Source organism: Numida meleagris, chromosome 18 (genome assembly GCF_002078875.1).
Source record: "Numida meleagris isolate 19003 breed g44 Domestic line chromosome 18, NumMel1.0, whole genome shotgun sequence".
NCBI lineage: Eukaryota > Metazoa > Chordata > Aves > Galliformes > Numididae > Numida > Numida meleagris.
In genome coordinates this window covers 4,337,470-4,355,286 of record NC_034426.1, presented here as the reverse complement: position 1 = coordinate 4,355,286, position 17,817 = coordinate 4,337,470, and the positions used below count along the sequence as shown (strand labels likewise).

The 17,817-nt window shown below is 53.3% G+C and overlaps 2 protein-coding genes across 6 annotated transcripts; both read right to left on the bottom strand.

Annotated features, from left to right (window-relative positions):
• TMEM120A (transmembrane protein 120A) lies at window positions 294–7,307 on the bottom strand. Its single transcript, XM_021415381.1, has 12 exons — window positions 7,134–7,307; window positions 5,555–5,673; window positions 5,040–5,156; window positions 4,623–4,682; window positions 3,852–3,947; window positions 3,511–3,600; window positions 3,036–3,101; window positions 2,484–2,545; window positions 2,145–2,237; window positions 1,584–1,648; window positions 980–1,048; window positions 294–903 (listed from the first exon to the last, which is right to left on the bottom strand). The coding sequence occupies exons 1-12, from the start codon at window positions 7,197–7,199 to the stop codon at window positions 790–792; spliced, it is 1,017 nt and encodes a 338-aa protein (XP_021271056.1). The 5' UTR covers window positions 7,200–7,307; the 3' UTR covers window positions 294–789.
• STYXL1 (serine/threonine/tyrosine interacting like 1) lies at window positions 8,105–17,807 on the bottom strand. Of its 5 annotated transcripts, none has more exons than XM_021415382.1 (10): window positions 17,583–17,807; window positions 16,805–16,866; window positions 16,226–16,361; window positions 15,872–15,928; window positions 14,895–15,040; window positions 13,755–13,900; window positions 12,950–13,044; window positions 11,999–12,028; window positions 10,520–10,629; window positions 8,108–8,387 (listed from the first exon to the last, which is right to left on the bottom strand). In XM_021415382.1, exons 1-10 carry the CDS (start codon window positions 17,683–17,685, stop codon window positions 8,256–8,258), a joined length of 1,017 nt encoding a protein of 338 aa, XP_021271057.1. In that variant the 5' UTR covers window positions 17,686–17,807; the 3' UTR covers window positions 8,108–8,255. The 5 variants fall into 5 exon arrangements, with proteins under 5 accessions (XP_021271061.1, XP_021271057.1, XP_021271058.1 ...); XM_021415383.1 differs by having other exon boundaries at window positions 16,235–16,361; XM_021415384.1 differs by lacking the exon at window positions 11,999–12,028.

The following is a 17,817-nucleotide window of genomic DNA, read 5'->3' as shown; positions in this document are numbered from 1 at the left end:
GCTGTGCTGGAAATGCTGTTTGTTTCAGGAGTTCCCTCTGGTAGCTGAGGGCTTCAGGGATACCACCCTGGGCTGTGCACCACTCTGTTTGTTCTGCAGCATCAGCTAGCAGCGTGGTTTTGCTCAGCCCTCTCCGCTTGTGCCCCAACGAGCTGTGCTTCACCCCAGGCTGGTGTGGGGCAGCTGGAAACGACGTTCATCCCTCCCCACTGCAGTGATGTCCACCCCCCACTGCCAGACTGGCCCTAAGCACAGAACAACGCCTGTGCTCTGCCCCAAGACCCCCAGCGAACTGAGGAAGCACTTTCCCTTTATTATTTTTGCATATGCGTCGTCCAGAGATGCAAGGCCAGGGAGCTGGGAAGCCTGGTTCTCAGGCTCGTGGTGCTCCTATGTCCACAGCTCTTCCTCCTCAGCCCCTCTGTGGATTGAAGGGCGAGGAGGAACTCGGGGTGCCCCATCCCAGAGAGCAGCACGTGTGTGCAGCCATAGCAGGGGCTGCAGGGGCAGCGTTCCCAAACGTGGTTTCAGGGCCCCGAGCCCCCTGCTCCTCCCCAAGGCAGGACAGTGTTGCAGGGTGCTCCTGCTGCCCGCTGAGTGACACAGGCACAGATTCAGCACCACAGAGAACACGTTGTCTATTCACAAGCAAGCCCCCAGCTCTGTCCCCCATCCAGGCTTGTGCAGAATGGGGTGAGACACCAGAGTCCGGACGGTGTCAAGGCAAGGAGACGGGAACGGGACGGAGCCAGCGGCGAGAAACAGTCCTGGCCCCCGTGCTGCTCCTCTTCAGTTCCGTTTTGTGTCTTTGCTCTGGTTCTGAAACTTCTGGTGCACAACACGAAGGGTGGTGAAGAAGTTCCCCAGGAAGAGGACGAAGAAGGGGAGGCCGCACATCAGGACCTGCGGGAGCCGCGGAGCTGTGAGTCAGCAGGGCCGGGCAGCCCTCCCCACGCAGCCGCCCACGAGCCGCCCTTACCTGCCACTCCTTGCACTCCGGGTGCTGCAGCATCCGGAACAGGGTGACGGCGTTGAAGAGCTGCCAGAACTGCAGGAGACAGGAGACTTAGGGGTTTTCCGAGGCTCACCCTTACGCTGATGCTCAGCCGGCCGCTCCCTCGCGTGAGGCCAGCCTGCCTCCGCACAGCCACAAAACCCCACACCGGCTTGGGAGCACAGCGAGCATCCCCCAGGTGATCCCAGCTGGGACGCTGCCCTGCCCTGGAGCCCTGCAGCCTGCAGGACGTCTCAGACCAGCCTACTGCTTTTGGCTATCAGCCTGAATGGTGGAATTGAACCTTCCACAGCAGCTCAAGAAGGGTTTGGGAAGGGTTGTCAGAACCCCTCTGCTACATTTACACAGCGCTCGAGCGCTTGGCAGCGCTACCAGCAGCCCCCAGGTCCTCCACATCTCACTAGCTGAGTCACAGAGGTGGGCGCTTTGGAGGACGAAGAGGCTCAGCCTCTGGCACCCGTACCACGTGCCTGCAGCAGCCCAGGCTGCAGGGCAGAGCAGGGAACGGGGTGGCTCAGTCCCACCCCTGGCCTCCCGCGTGTCCCCTGGGGGGTTGGTGCACACTCACCTGCCCAAAGAAGAGGAAGGGAAGCAGGAAGGTGAGGCCTCTCCACATCCAGGACTGGAAGCCCTCTGCAGAGAAAGGAGGTTTGCTGAGAACGTGCTCACGGGATGGGATGGAGCCGAGCTCCAAAGGCCGGGGCAGGGAGGTTCAGTGGCCATCCCTTGTCCGTCTGAGGCCCCACAGGGCACTACAGTGGCAGGGAGCGGGGCAGGACTGCAGCAGGTTTCCTAGCCCTGGGGTCTAGAGTGGGCATCCCTGGAGGAAGCTGCTCCCGTGGGGCTGCCCTCAGCCAGCGCCGGGCTCCCAGCGAACTCCACGGGCTGCAGAGGCCGCACCAGGGGGATGCTGGCTTTGTTTGTGGCGTCGTTTCTCATGCCACAACTCATAAACCACAGTCAGACCGATCGCGGAACAAAAATAACTATCACCATCACTTCTAACAGGAACACAGCTCCCACTTAGCCTAGCACCGGCCTGGCCCTGGGAGGGGGGCTGCTGGCAGGAGCAGAGGTGGCAGCAGGTCCAGCTGGACCAGGACAACCAGCAGGGAAGATCCTGGCTTACCCACAGTGAGGTCCATGTTGTGCCTCTCGCCCAGCGCTCGGAGCCGATACAAGCACCCGCTCTGGTAGTAGTACTGGAGGAACTGCACGAAGCCTGCAGGGAGAGAGCAGATGAGGGGAGGAGGCACCGGCCTGCGGGCTCAGCCCCAGCACCAGCACAGCTCTGAGCTGCCAGTGCACAGAGCTCTTCCAGGCCCCTGGGGGGCAGAGGGCAGGAGAAGAGCCAAGGGAAAACCCTGGTGGGCTGTGAGCACCCACAACCAGCTCTCCGCTGCAGAGCTGGGCAGCACGCCCGGCCCCTGCAGGCAGGTCCTGGCCCAGCAGGCAGGGCAGCACTTACTTTGGTACATGGAGAAGGAGAGGAACTGGTTCCTGAACATCTGGTACATGAGCCCGTCCGGCCTGCGGAGGGAGGATGCTGGTTGGGGTGTGTGGGACTGAGGAGATGCTGCCAACCCTTGCCTGCCCCACAGCCGAGGTCACAGCGCTGCTGCCCGGCTCCCAGCAGAACAGGGGCACCACAGCACAGCTCCTCGGTGTCAACGTCTCACTGAACACTATTTGCCCAGCTTGGGAAGCCAGGAACCAGGAGGCTGGCAGGACAGGGGTCAGGAAAACACTGTGCAGCCCTTAGACAAGAATTGCAACACCGAGGATTGTGTTTCCCAACAGAAACCCGGGCTGTGCCACCTGCTTCGCTACGGTGCTGGTGGGTGCTTTGGTTTGGGGTGCTTGGGCCTGCTGAGGAATGCGTGGAGCTGATCATCATACTGCTCATGGGGAGGAACAGAGCTGTGGGTTAGGGCACAGAGAGCAAAGGCCCTGTTGGCTGGGCTGGCACGGCACAGGCAGGCCGGGTCCCTACACACAGGAGCTGAGGATGCAGACTCACCAAGTCAGCATGACACCTGAGAGGAACGTGGAGATGTAGTGATGGAAAACCCACCAGCCCTTGATTCTGGAAGACAGACACAGGCAAGGGGTCATCAACAGGGATCCAGAAGCGCCCCAGGAAAGCAGAACCAGCCAAGAGCCAGCCACCCACCAGCTCCCAGGGCAAGGCAAGGAGCAGAGGCGGTTACGAAAGGGACGTGCACGGAGCAGGACCCAGCACCTCCAGCCCAGGCGGTACCTGGGGCACCGCACCTTCCACACCACCTCCACACAGTGAGTTCATCCAGCCCTCCCACCCCAGCAGCTGCCTCAAAACCGCAGCTAATTACCGTACGGGGGCTAATTACCAAGGTTTGTTACACACCCTGAGTAGGAGGTGTCAGCTGCATCCCTGGGAAGCACAGAGCTGTGTGATGGGTCTGCACCCTCCCAGCCCACAGAGAACTGCCCACACCCGAACCTCAGAGACTCACTTGGATCCGTTGTTGATCAGGATGCTCTCCCGGATGGTCAGCGTGCAGTAGTACCACACCAGGAGGAAGTTAAAGGCGGCATCTGTCACCCTGCATGAAACAAAGCAGGGTGAGAAGACGGCAGTGAGACAGATCCCTGCAGGATGCCCATCCCTGGGAGGCCACCGTGTCCTCAGGGCAGGGGCATTGCTACAAGACTGGGGCAGTCAGTCCCCTTTGTCAGGACCTCCTGCCCAGCTCAGTCTTTTGAGCTTTAGTGTTGCTCTGCGCTCTTCAGGATCAGAGATGAATGCAAGGAGCTCTGGGAGGACGTCTCTGCCCAGCAGCCCAGGCAGACTCACCTGGAGTTGAGAAGGAACCGACAGGAGAAGGACACGATGAGCAAGATGATGGTGAGGTAGAGCTTGAACTTCTCGTACTCATCTTTATAAGCAAACCTGCAGGGATGTACAAGGGCACGCTTGGAGCAAGGTGGCTGCTGGCAGCCTGCATCCTCCCATCCCACGTGGTTGGACAAAAGGGATGCCCTGCTGGGAACCTCTTGCAAGAGCTAAGGAAAATCCTCATCCCCCGGGCACTTCTGAGAGGAGAGCAAACCACAAGGCAGCATCACATCATCCCACAGCCACGCCAGCTGGGCAGGTGGCCCAGGGGACTCTGGGAAGCTGAGCAGATCAGCACTGGTTCAGCATTCCATGGGGAGCCCACGGAACAAGACAGCGGGCTCTGGGACTCACTGCTCAGCACCTCTTGCTTCAAGTGTCCCAGCACAGGGGCTGGTGGCCACAGCTGGTGCCTCCCCACAGCTGGGTCTCTCCTGAAGTCCCTAACACGGGGGAAGCTCAGGCACAGCTTTGGTGGTGGGTCCCATTTAACTCCTTTCAGCTAACGGTTCATCCCAGCCTGGTCACAGGAGCTAAGCTGGGACTGAGGGAAAGGGAGAAATGGACAGACCTGGCAAGGAATCTGCACCACGTGGGTCAAGCCAGCCACGCGCCTGCACGTGCTGCACTCACAGGCTGCAGCTCAGCCTGGACAGATCTACAATTTCCCGGTGACAAGGGGACCCCGAGCCCCCCCAGGCTCACAACAGCGGTGCTGCGGGGCCGTACTTAGCCTGCTTGCTGAGCAGCGTCACGTTCACGTTCCCAAGCACCAGACTCAGGTACAACCTGGGGAGAGAGCAGAGGAGTTCGGATGGGAGCCCGCACAAACAGCTATCACCTTTCCCACCATGTCCCATACCGCTGACAGCCACCGCGTCCCCTGCCCGGTCATTTTCCACCGAGCACTGCCCAAGGGCAGCAGGAGGACAGCTGTGCAGAGGGTTGGGCTGGCTGCTGCCCAGGCACCTGCAGCAGTAGCACTGGGTGACCGTGGGGCTGTGCTTCGTGGCGTTAGAGCTTCTGGGACCTGGTGCTGCACAGCAGAGGGTTTCACCCAGGAGGACCCTGGTGCCTACAGACCCCAGCTGCGCCGCTGCCCCTGGCAAAGAGACCGTCCCCGTGCAGACGCGGGGCACCCCTCACCCGTTCTTCTTTGGCAGGTAGGCCTCCATCTCGAAGAAAACATTCTGTCTCTCTTTGATCAGGCTCTGGGTCTCCTGGATGGACTCTCGCTGTTCGGGACTCACGTCGGCCTTGCATCTGGGGAAGAAGCACGGGGGCTGGCATCAGGATCGGCTCCGTCACAGCACGAGCACGTGCTGGCACTTGATACAGGGCCGTGCCTGGGACAAGGGCACCCCAAGGACAGCAACGACAAACTGGAGACGAGTTCCATCAGCGGGGCAGGCTGGGGAGCTGCCAGAGAGAAGGGAGTGGGAGGGAAAGCACAGGGAGGACGGGCAGCTCGTCCCACCACCGGGAAACACAGGCAGGGCAGTCGGCTCAGGCTTCGAAGGCGCAGTTTGGGAAAGCAAAGCTGACCCGCCAGGGTACACCCAGATCTCAGCAGCCTTTTGCTAACATCTGCACTGCTCCGAGCCTGGAGTGGGTCCGACATCCCTGCCCTCACGGCTCTCCCTTCCAGGACCCCCGCTTACTTCTTGAGGGACAGGGACAGCTCCTTCAGCCGCTTCTTCTGCCGTGCGATGGAGCTGGAGATCCCGTCCTGCAGCTTGGTCAGCTCCTCCAGCTTCTGCTTGTACAGCCTGTGGTTATCCTGCGAACGAGAGCGGTGTGTGCTGCTGTTCACGCTCCAGCAGCGCCCGGTGCACGCCTGTCCCACCACAAGCGAGGATCTGGGGCAAGATGGAGCAGCAGCAGCCTCTGTGCCGCTGCCTGGAAATGTCTTGAAGTAGAAAACCAGGAGCACGATGTATGGCAACGATGCAGCTGCTGAAAATCATCTGTAACTTCCGTGCACATCAGGCTGGGGAACGTGGTCAGGCAATGCAGCGCGCTGGGTGCTCGGCTGCCTCGCGCTCCGGGGCACTGCTCTGGTTGTGGCACCAGACCCAAACTGTGCTGGGGTGGGGTCCAGCCGGGGGCTGAGCCCAGAGCTGGTTTTGCTGCTGACCCTGCGTGCGGGGCCGGAGAGCAGCGCTGTGCCCGCTGCCCACAGCTCAGCCCGGGGGATGCCGGGGGCCCCGCGTGCCGCCGTAACCCAACCGCACCTGGGTAACGCTAGATGCCATTCTTCCGCTATATTTAGAAGGGAAAGGAGAGACCGTGCTATGTCAATGCTCCTTCTGGTCCTGTCAGCTGAAAAACAACCTCACCTCGACCACGGGCAGCCCCGGGGCCACCAAGGAACGAAGCGCTGCTGGCAGCAACCCTTGGACTAGACCTTGGTGTGCGCCCGCTGCAGGCTCCGCGGCTCTTATCGGGGACTTTACCAGCAGGTGTCAAAGCCTTTCCCAAAGGAGAAAGGTGAAACCGAGACACAGAGGAGGGAAAAGACACGTTCTCCTTCACGTGCCCAGCAGCGGGTTGGGGACGGACCCCAGCTCAGCCCGCAGTGCCATGTGCCCCCATCTCCAGCGGGATGTCCCCGCTCAGCAAACCCTTCCCTGCTCCCAGCTCCTGCTGCTCCGGGCTCAGCCACCGGCGAGCGGGGTTTGGGCCAAGCGCTCCCCGGTTGCTCCTCGCGTCCCGCCCCGGGGATTTCGGGATGCACGGACCGGCCCCTATGGAGCAAGAGCGCGTTTCTCAGAGCCGCCCTTGCCCCAGATCTGGGCACAGCTGAGCTGAGACCGCAACAGCATCCGCTTCGCCCCGTCCCGCGGGGGTGGAGGGGCAGAGGGAAGCGCTGCGAGCGGAGCCGGCCGGCCGAGCTTTCCCTCGGGTGACCCTGGCCGTGCTGATGCCTGCCCACTCACTCACGGGGATTACACGGCGCACCACGGCCCCGTCCTGCAGGGACGTGAGGCTGGATGGATGGACGGATGGATGGATGGACAGATGGACGGATGGACGGACGGAGGGAGGCCGGGCTGGCCCAGCTCCGCGTGCCCCCCCCGGGGCCAGCAGCATCCTCCCGCCCGGCTCGGGCAGCGCTCCGTGCCGCCAGACCCCCCCGGTTCCCCCACGCCACGCCCGCCCAACAGCCCCGCGGCCGGGCACCGGCGGGCGACGATCCCCGAGCGGCTCCCCGCTCCGCGCAGCCCCCGGCCCCGGTACCTGGATGCGCTGGAAGCCGTCCTGCAGCTCCTCCCACTCCCGCAGGCATTCGGCGACCGAAGCCATGGCGGTGGCAGCGGGAGGGAAGGAAGGAGGAGGGAGGAGGGAGGAGGCGGCCAACGGCCCCGGCCCCCGGCACCGCGCCGCCGCTTCCGGGCACGCCCCCCCGGGAGGCGGACAGGGACCGGGACCGGGGGCGGGGGGAAGGGGAGCGGGCGGGGCCGGGCGGTGCCGGCCCTGCGCTGCTCGAGGACGGGGTGGAGGGGAGCTGGGCGGCCTGGGCTCGGGGCTCGGTTCGGTGCTGCCAGCCTCGAGGCGCAGTGGTCGATTCTGTTCAAGGAGAGGACGGGGTGTTTTGTTGTTGTGTGCTGTCAGCGGGCGGTACGGAATTGAGTTTGGGGCTTCGCATCCGTCTGGCGGGCGGAGTCAGGTTACTGGGTGAGAAGGAGTGCTCCTGGGAAGGGGGGGATGCTGCGTGTCCCTGCGCTGGAAGCGTGTGCGGTCACGCTCTACATCTGCCATCCCAGGCCGTGGGTCAACGAACCTTTTCAGTAGGGCAAGAGGGAATGGCCTCGGGTTGCACCAGGGGACGCTCAGGTTGGATATGAGGAATAATTTCTTCCCAGGAAGAGCGGTGATGCGGTGGCACGGGCTGCCCAGGAAGGGGGGGGTCCCCGTCCCTGGAGGTGTTCCAGACTGGAGCTGTGGCACTGAGGGACGTGGGCAGTGGGTGATACTGGTGGTAGGTGGATGGTTGGACTGGATGATCTTAGAGGTCTCTTCCAATCTTAATGATGGTGTGGATCTTTTCAAAGAGAACCCCAGCAACCTCCCTAGCCGGGGTAGGGAGCGTGCCCAGTAATGTGGTCACCAGCCCCCGAACTTCCCCAAGAGCCAAGCTGTGCTCAGTGGGCCGTACCCTGCAGGCCTTGCTCTCCCCAGGCCCACACGTTACCAGCATCCCTAACGGCTCCAAAAATGGACTCCATTTATTAAAGCTAAAGATCAAAACAACTCCGTTGCGTTAGGAGCTTGGTCAGCAGACTTCAGTTCACACCCTACCTCCAGGTGAGGCCGTGGGGCACACAAAGCAGCATCCTTCCCTGCTGCCATTCTCTGTGCTCAGTAATTGGGTTCGGAGACGTCGGTGACCGTGGTCCCGTAGAGCTGGGTCTCCCAGTCTGAAAGCTGTTTCACGAAGCCCCGGTGCGGTCTCATGTTTGTTTTGCATTTCAGAACGTGGTCCCAAGCTTTCTGAAAATAGAAAGCAAAGCAGCGTCAGAAATTGGAGCCGAAAATGAATTTCTTGTATTTCCACCAAGCGGCGACGCTTGCGAACAAGGCAGCTTAGTGTTTGCTCCCTGGGATGCGCTTTGGCAGACAAGTCTCTGGCTGCCAAGCTGCGGACAGACGGGATCCAGATGTGAGCTAGTGAGAAGCCTCTCATCTTTTCATCCTGCCTTCCTGAACACTCAGGCTTCTCTCATTATCTGGCTGTATCTCGCGCGGTTTTACACCGGCGGCCAAGTGCAGCCCTGGATTTTTCTCCTCTAAAAAGCTATTTCTGCCATGGATGATAAGCAGAGCAGCAATGCATGGGCTACTTACACGTAAGGGACGAAGGTTATCGTGTTTCTGAACGACTGCACCTTGATGTGGCAGAGCAGCCATTAAGCTCCAGTTATCCCACCGTGTTAATTACAGGCATCCTAATGATCTGCTAGTTCCATGGAACCAGCTAAGGATTCTTATGCACACAGGATGACTCCGCCAGCGTTACGCCGCTTCACTCTTGCTACACCCGTGGGTTTTCCCAGCAGTGCTCATCTTCCTGCTCTCAAAGTCCCCCCAGCACTCAGAGGATTGCTTAAGCGTAATGAGACCAAAGGTTAAAAGATAGCGTTCCATGGATTTGTTTTTCTCAGCAATTCTGCAGGCTCTGATCTTCCCGTATTTTCTCCTCTGTGCCCATGCTCTGCATTGTCTGCGGTTCCCCTCAACTCCACAGATCTATCAATTGCCAACTGAATAAAGGGGCACACGTCCCAAATCTGTGCTTCTTGTGCAATGTCTTTGCCTGTGGAAGTTTCTGAAGATGTTTGCCTAGACTGGGTGAAGGATCACACGGGAATCTGTTGCACTGCTTTCGCCTGCAAGAAACAAACCTGTCTGCCAGGGCAGTCCTGCAGGAAAGCTTGGCCCAGGCCAGCTGCAGGACACCCCTGCACTTAGCAAAGCGCTGAGACCAACCTGCTGCTACGAGAGAAACTGCAAGGATCAGCCTTTGACTTTCACACTGCCATTGCAAATGCCCCGGTAACTTAGCGTGCAGGAGAAAATAGCAAGGGAACGGTCATCAATGAGCTGGAGCAATCACACCCAGCATTAATGGCAAAGACCAAGCAGTGTCTGCTGCCTGGCTGGCACACTCAGCCTGAAATCACCCTTTGGCACACACCGATGCTAAGAGATTTCCTCTTATGTCGCAAATGTTTGCACAAAATCAATTACATGATTAGATACAGGCCCAGCTTCAGTGAGGTGTGAATCAGCCCTTTCAAGCTCCCCAGGGAGGTCATGCTTTCCAAACAAGGAGAAGATTTTTAAGCAGAAACCTTTCAGTTTTCACAGGGAAGAAGACTGGTCCGTGCCAAGGAGGCACTGTGAGCCAGTGCCTATGGCAGCACCGTGCCCATGTGTTGTACACAAAGGGAAAAATGGCCTGGCTTTTGGGGAGAGGCCGCGGGTCTTTCCACACCTCGGGGTCATTCTCAGCCTTCCTTTGTTATTTTTCTTACGTTTTTCAGAGCTCTGGAACAAGATGTACTGTTCTTTTAACCCGTACATCCCTCGTGGGCTAGTATTATCCCGTTCCAGATTTCTTTACGGTAATGTCTGTGGGAGGGGATTGCTTCTGGGGAAATAAAATGGTTTCAGACAAAGTCGGTGCTGATGAGCACAGCGGTAAATCAGAGCTCTGCAAACACTGGGCTATGAATTGCCCTGTAACCCCGTGGTTTTAAGAGATGGGATTAACTTCAATAGCTTCCAGATACTCTTTTTCTCAGAGTAGAAGCGCTAACATCTGTAACCACTGCCTTATTTTCATAGCCCTGTGGGGCTGTATTTCCCTGTTAAGGAGGGAAATACAAGAACATCACAAGTGCCAGGGTAAGGACTCACAAATCCAAAATCACACCTATGCCACCTCCTTAATGATACCAGGCAGATACAGCTGATGTAACAGAATCTCTTACATTATCAGGTGGGTAGTCTGCATGAATGCACGGATAAATTCTTTCTCATTACTACAGTAATGAGGCTTCGGGAGCTGAAATAAACTGCAGATCCAGCCAGTATCTGTGGGAAGGATGACAGTGATGTACCTTCAGGGAAAACTGGAAGGAATGCATAAGATAGGCCATGGTAACTGTGCTGCTCCGGCTTATCCCCAGGCTAGAGAACACCAGCACTGCTCCGAGATCCAGCTGGGTGTCTGAATAAAGAAACGCCAATCACAAATTAGTGATCTGGGAAATCAAATTTCCAATTGTACAGTCAAGCTCTAATTCAGTGAAAACTGGCAGGCTGCTAGCCTGAGAGACAGGAACCGTCATTAACCCTGATAGGAACAGATGTGCACTGCCAGCTCTTGTTTCTGTAAGCATCTGCCTTTCTTAAAACCCCGCTGAGTTAAAAAGGAGCTTTGAGGACCAGAACCAAATGACAATGACCAGTCAGTGCTTCATGACAGATCAGTGTCAACTTCATGGCAGATAACTGCGATGAAAAGTGGCCTGCCATCACCAATCAGCTGTGCTCAGCATCACATCAGCAACTCAAACTCTTTCAGATAGGTTTAAAGATGACAAAATTTCTGCTGAATGCAAACCTAACTGTTCTCCACTCGAGCTGGAGGAATCAGCTCTTGAACTGACAGGGACTCAGACTTGAAATCCCTTACTCCTTGCTCTCTACACCTGTCTGAAAGGAGCTTGTGGCAAGGTGGGGGTCAGCCTCTTCTCCCAGGTAACAGCAAAAGGACAAGAGGGAATGGCCTCAAGTTGCACCAGGAGAGATTTAGGTCGGATATTGGGAAGAATTTCTTCTCAGAAAGAGTGGCCAGGCACTAGAACAGGCTGCCCAGGGAGGGGGGGAGTCACTGCCCTGGAGGTGTTTAAGGGTAGATGTAGTATTTAGGGACGTGGTCACTGGGCAGTATTGGTTGTAGGTGGATGGTTGGACTGGATGATCCTAGAGGTCTTTTCCAGCCTCAGTGATTCTATGGTTCTGTGGGGATCAGCATGTGCACACCACATAGGGCACTGTTTTTATGATAATGTGGATAATTTGCAGTGAAAATTACTAAGGTCAGCAAACTCTTTTTCTACAAAAGCAAAGCCCACTTGGCTGAGGATGCTGTCACTCACTGCCCACCATGTCAACTCTGTCATCTATGCATAAACAGCTCTACAATTTATTAACAACTCTTCTAATGCTTTCCTTCCTTCTCCAGAATAGACTGCATGATGTGTTGTTGGAATATCAGCAAGTGCAATGTAGAATTTGTAGGGCAAAGCCGCTTCTACTGTTGTCAAGGGGTTGCTGCCATTTTTTCAAGCACTAGAACAGAGTTTTCTATCATGAGGTAAGGCCCGTGAGCAGAAATGGCCTCACTCCAACAGACTCCTGGCATGAGAACACCCAAACCCCTCTGAGGGTTTGTGGAAAGCTTTAGTGTTCACCCATAACCGTTCCAGTGAAGGTAATCTACTCTAGACTTATCAGGTAAACAGTATGCACTTTCACAAGATCCACAGCTAACAAACTCTAAGAGTCTACTCTGGAAGCTTCCACATACTTACGTAAGAAAGAGACTGACTTCTGAAATACTGCTGCAAAAAAAAAAAACTTGAGACAAAATGAAGGATAAGTGGATAACAACATTTGGGTTTCAACGCATGCAGGTCATGACAATCAGTTCAGGATGACAGAATTATATCCACAGCTATCATTTCCTCGTCTCTTTGTGTCCAGTTGTTATTTCTTACTTTGTATTTGAATTGTACTGTCTGTAGGAACAGGCTGATCTGCTTCTGGGTCTGTATGACCTAGTAGTGCAGGGCTTTAGTCTGTGGCAGGTGCTATTTTATAAGCGTGACAGAAGATAAAGACGCTGTTGAACACCATCATAGGCTAAAGCTGCAGGAACTGTGTCTGCTGTGCTGTTGCAGGTACTGAGCTGGTATATTTTTTCTTGCCCTCTCTGATATAATGAACTGAAGGCAGGTTTATGCTGTCCAACCTGAAAGTTTCCCTAGGCTTTATGGTAAGTCTGCACTGTCAATCCTGCCAGTCCCAAGGATTCAGAGCATTTTGTGGTAAGTTATACTATGTGTGTAACACTCCTGTTCAGATAAAACTATGATGGTTGAAGATTTGGGCTGGTAAGAATCAGAGGGTTGTATTTAAAAACAGAGGAATGGGGGGGAATTCTGTGCAGCCCTGGTAGACATCCTACACCAAAGCCTTCTCACAGCTGGTGGAAAGCTCACTACCATCACAGAGTGACTATTCTTTAAAGTGAGTAGGAACATCAGCAACAGATGCCCTCTAAAATCTTGTCTCTGTCCATCAGTCTGCTTACTGAGGCAGCTCTGGTATCCATTAGGGTGTGGACTAGCTTGGGTGTACGCTGCTCTTCAAAGATTGTGACCCTCCTGACGGAGCTTTCTATTGGAGTGAATTGCAGTCACTCCATTTTAATTTCCTAGAGAGATCAAGGGCTCAGGAATTCCAGATCAGAAACAACTCACCAATGAAATGAGAAATGGCAGAAAAGGAAGAAAAAAGATCTGCTTCAAGTGAATCTGGAACAGATATATGGAGGTATTTGCCTTCTTCTGCCAACCTGTAAAAAGAGCACGTAGCATTACATGGACCAGCAAAGCAACTATGGGAAAAAAAATTGTTTGTTGGAAGCAAGCTGATAATTTTGTTTGCTGTTACATGTGTGAGTTTTTCATCATTGTCATTATTAACATTATGATAAGGAATCATTATGGTAAAACACTAAGGCACTTGTAATGCAGAACCAGTTTAATTACTGATTTTCCATTCTACGTGGTATCAGTATCAATGCCTTAACTTTATGCTACAGCTTCCTTTACCTGAGAGCTGTATGAAAACAGATAAACTGAAAGCAAGCATGCCTTTGCAGCATGCACGTGGGCAATTTTGTCAGCACAGCTCCATGCTTCACTTTGTCTGGTTTTCTACCACAACATCCTCCTCCTTCCAGAAGTTCAGAGAACTCAACACAGAGAACGAATGGGACAAAACATTGGTGAAGAATTTCTGAAACGTGAAAGCATGATGGACTGGAAATGCCAAGGGCTCCCAGTCCTTCTCTCACCCAATCCATCCATGTCATGGCAGATGGCTGAAGGAAAGCATTGGTGCTATGCAAGTAGAGATCACAGATCTAAACGTGACACAGCACTCAAATCTGCTGTGAAAAACAGTTTCCCTTCAAAGTTTACGGCACTCACTCCTGTGCTGCTGTGCTACCTCATTTTCACAGGGACAGACATTGGGGAGAACATACCCTGAACAACTTACAGTGGTGCAGGCTGTTCAGAAATGTTGACTTGGGCTTTGATTTTCAAATCTTTCTGAATTTGTTGGTCACAGGCCTGCTTGAAATTGCCCATGTATAACTTTCCAGGCAGTATTTCTACAGGGTATGGCTGGAAGCTGTCGAGTTCCTGCAAAGAGAGAAGCTGTGGGCTCAGTTTAGAGTGTATTTGCTCCCTTTAACTTGGGGAGTTCTTAAACAGAAGTCATGTGAGAAAATGAACACACGTTCAGTCAACAGTGATGCATTCAAGTGCAATGATTCATTCAATCACCTGGATTTTCTTAAGTATTGAAGTATTCGCTAGATTTACTGAGAATAATTAACAAAAAATGTTTTCACTGTGGCATTACTTGAAACAAATCCTAACTAAACAGGCAGAAGAATACATTTTTTGCAATGTCTCGAGTAACGGCAGCATAATAGATTCATTTGCAGTTTCCCCTGGTTGTTGTTCACAAACCTAGATGAAATCATCTGCCACCTGCAGAGCTGCAGATGCAATGTAGTGGCACAGCACAAGTCCGCAGCTATTTCTGCTTTCTGCAGCATAAGGGCTGACAATAAAAATACACAAGTAGCTGACAGTGCTTCTACATCCATAATTGATATTCAGTAATGCTACACCAGAACCAAACAGCTCAATAATTTGAAGCAATGGAGAACAACAGTTTAAGCCGAGCGCTTGCTTTGTTATCCTTCCAGAAGAAAAGCTTTCTAGACATGAAACACAACGTTGGTCTGAAAACACTGACTGGGTAACAGCTCAGATAACCGCACATAAAAGAGAGTAAACTGGAACCTGCTTTCTTTTTCATTGTTTGCTGCTGTTTTTAGTTATCTGTACTCTCCAGTAGGCCAGCTTCGGGGTTATCACAGAAAGCTTCCCCGGTTGTTTCATGAGCTGTATTTTCACACAACAGAAGAAGAAAAAAAAGGCAAAGTGTGGCTGCAGAAGAACTTGTGGTGACACCTGGGGCAAGCACAGTAACTGAAATTACATTTAATTCCTTTGTTTGAAGTTACTCTGCTGTCAGGTTTACAGCACCATCCAGCTTGAATTCATTAACCATCATCAGTTGAATATGAAAACTCATGTCTTCTATTTGCAAATTAAGTCTCACCTGAGGCATCCACAATATCTTCTGAGTCCTCAGAAAATGATAGCAAGCTGAAAAACGTCTGTATCCTCCCCTCAGGACAAGCACCGGATGGCGGGTGAACTGCTGTAAGCTTCTGGCATGTCGGGCAGCAGTTCCTTCCTCAGTATCTAGTGAGAGCAAAAAGCTATTTGCTGGGGCAGGTTTGGTGTGCCTCCAACAGCACTGGAGGCTAAACCTGGCCCACTGACATGCACAGTAAACTCCTTTTTATTTCATCTACTGGGCTGTAGAAAGCCTTGCTAAAAGCTGGACTTACTTAACTGGTGCTGCAGGTCAGTAACAAGGAATGCTGCTGTTCACCTCTAGTCCTGATCTTTTATTCCTCTCTCAGTTTCTTTTGTAGGACCAGATAACATTTTTGTTTTCTCCCCATTATTCTTTGGGAAATGCTTGCAATAACTTCCCATTTTGGGGAATTATAAGTATCAATCTAATAATTAATTACACAAGATGGTTGCTCCCCCTTCTATGTGGCATCCAAGTTGCCTGTAGCTATGCCCACTTTAGGAACAGATCAGCAGAACAGAAACTTGCTTTTGTTTCTTCACACCTTCTCTTGTGAATGTCTCTCATCATCACCAGGCATTTATGAACACACTTGTTTTGTCTACTTCTCTTACACCCTTAGATTTTTTTCCTAAAAAATCAAGGTGTGGGATAGATGTAGTCTTTGCTAAGAATGTAGTAGCCTTCATAAAGCTAGTAAGAGCCAAACAAACAATAAGAAGTGGTTCTGTGTACAGCAGAACTCCTTACTAGAGGATGTGTTACAACTAAACATTTCCACACAGGTCCGGGAAGACTGAACAATTACATGAAAAAGTTTCCAGCTCTTCACATTTTGCAGTGAATTTCATCACATCAGCACCTCTGTTAAAGCTAGGTCCTCCTAAATATGATAAAGGCGCTTTGTAACCCTCAAAGAAGGAAGTACTCACTCTGTGAACATGAGGAACTTGACTCAGCATGTTCAGTCTCTGAAGAACCATCACTCCCTGAAAGGCAATTGTTGGACAAGCCCAATTACAGTGAGATGTAGAAGAATAAAAATCGATTCCTTACATGCAACAAAGAACTTCAAAGGGATCACACATAGGAAACGAGGCCTGCCAGAAAGCTTTGAAATAAAATCTTGCTTTATGTTTAAGAACATACAAAACACAGTTAAATAACAAAGTCACGTTCATTTTTTCCTAATAAAATTGGGTAAATTTGCACTTTGTTCAGTAAGCTCACAGAAGTAAATGAGGGAAGAATATCCATCCTGCTGTGAGGTCTTGACTGATACGAACCATGTGTACCTTTCTCTTTTTCCTCTTCCTCATAGTCACAGAAGTCCAAAGAGCTGGTCTCGCAGTCATACACCACGCAGTATCTGACACACGCCAGTTCCTCTGAATCTGGCACCACGTACTCCCCTGTAGGACTCTGAAAAAAAACACAGAATTCTATCAGGAGTACAACATCGCACTTTTCTTGTGGCATCAACACAATGAATGGATTTGGGGCTACACTGGCACTTAATTCTGAAAGACCCAGGTAGAATCCAGAAATCATACAAACTACTCCAGATTGCTTCATCAGCTGCAGCGGTAGAGATGCCTGTGCTGTCCTTTATGAGACAAGCCAACGATACGTCAGTCCTTGCGCAATATTTTTCCTGCTATACAACTTCAGTGTGCCAATTCTCTGGGCTACTGAGGCCACCTCTTCTGTCTTTGTGGCAGAACACATCCCCCCAGTGGCAGGAACACGGCTGGAACAGGCCGGGGAGAGGTGAGGACAACTCCCTTGGTTTCTAAACCAGTTCTGTGTTACTGCTTAACTGCTAAATCCAGAGATGGTTTACACAAAGTGTAGTCCCACCTCACCTGTTCAATCCTGCGTGCCATAATAATGTGGCTCTCGTTGTACTCACGAAGAGTACGGGCATCTGAAAAAAAAAACAACACAAAACCAAGACAAAGCAATCGGCTTATCTGGTATTTATGTGGCAGAATCCTGTTCTTAATTTGCTCAATGGGAATTCAAGCACCAGTGTAACGAGAGAAAGAGATTCTGTTTCTTTGCAGGTGAGACTTTCCAAATGGATTTAATAAACCCCAACACCAATGTCTGAACATGTGTAGCACAATGGGATGCTCACAGCCACAGTGCTGCCATGCTCACAGTCCTGGGGAGGCTGCAAGGGGAACTGAGAGGACTCCCACCCTGCTCCCAAACCACCTGACTCCTGGACTAAACATACTGCATCACATGGCACCATTTGTGGGTGCTGGCCCCATGAAGGATACAAATGCTTAGTGACGGCCAAGGGCTGCCTGTCAGCACTGCCCCCTCTTGGAAGGGGGAGCCCACCCCTGGAGCAGTTCAGAGAGGGGTAGATGCAATTTAAGCCAGAATTTCCATAGGCAGAAAGCTTCTTTGTTCTCGCTGTGGCAATAAATGCCACACACTGCTGCTTTCTGCTCTGTGTGAAGGATGAAAGAATACCAAGCAGTACTGCTCCATGAGAAAAGGGCAGCAGAAATGCCCCAACAGCAAGGCCTCAGGGCCGGTGAGAAGTCCCTCCAGCTGCGCTCACAGGCCCCATTCCGAGGAAAGCGGCCCCACTCCTGCCAGCCGCCCCGCTGTGCTCCGCGGGCTCACCCAGCAGACTGAGGTAGTTGGGCTCGGCCAGCCTGGGGAAGCGGCGGTGCTGGTTGAGGACGTTATAGAGCTCGGTGGGCTCGCAGAGCAACACCCCAGCCATGCCTCGCACCAGGCCCGGACCTCTTAGCCCTTGTTGCTATGGCAACGCAAGCACGGCCATTGTCACTATAGAGCGACACCGCGCTCCAAATCTCGCGAGACTTCCTCCGCAGCGCGACGGGGGCAAAAGGAA

Coding starts and splice junctions, on each gene's coding strand:
- TMEM120A (XM_021415381.1), bottom strand. CDS start 7,199: ATGGCTTCGGTCGCCGAATGCCTGCGGGAGTGGGAGGAGCTGCAGGAC. Junction 3,102..3,510: donor CTGATCAACAACGGATCCAA/GTGAGTCTCTGA, acceptor TCTGTCTTCCAG/AATCAAGGGCTGGTGGGTTT. Junction 904..979: donor CGGAGTGCAAGGAGTGGCAG/GTAAGGGCGGCT, acceptor CGGCTCCCGCAG/GTCCTGATGTGCGGCCTCCC.
- STYXL1 (XM_021415382.1), bottom strand. CDS start 17,685: ATGGCTGGGGTGTTGCTCTGCGAGCCCACCGAGCTCTATAACGTCCTC. Junction 16,362..16,804: donor TGGCACGCAGGATTGAACAG/GTGAGGTGGGAC, acceptor GTTTTTTTTCAG/AGTCCTACAGGGGAGTACGT. Junction 12,029..12,949: donor TGCCATTTCTCATTTCATTG/GTGAGTTGTTTC, acceptor TTTTTTTTGCAG/CAGTATTTCAGAAGTCAGTC.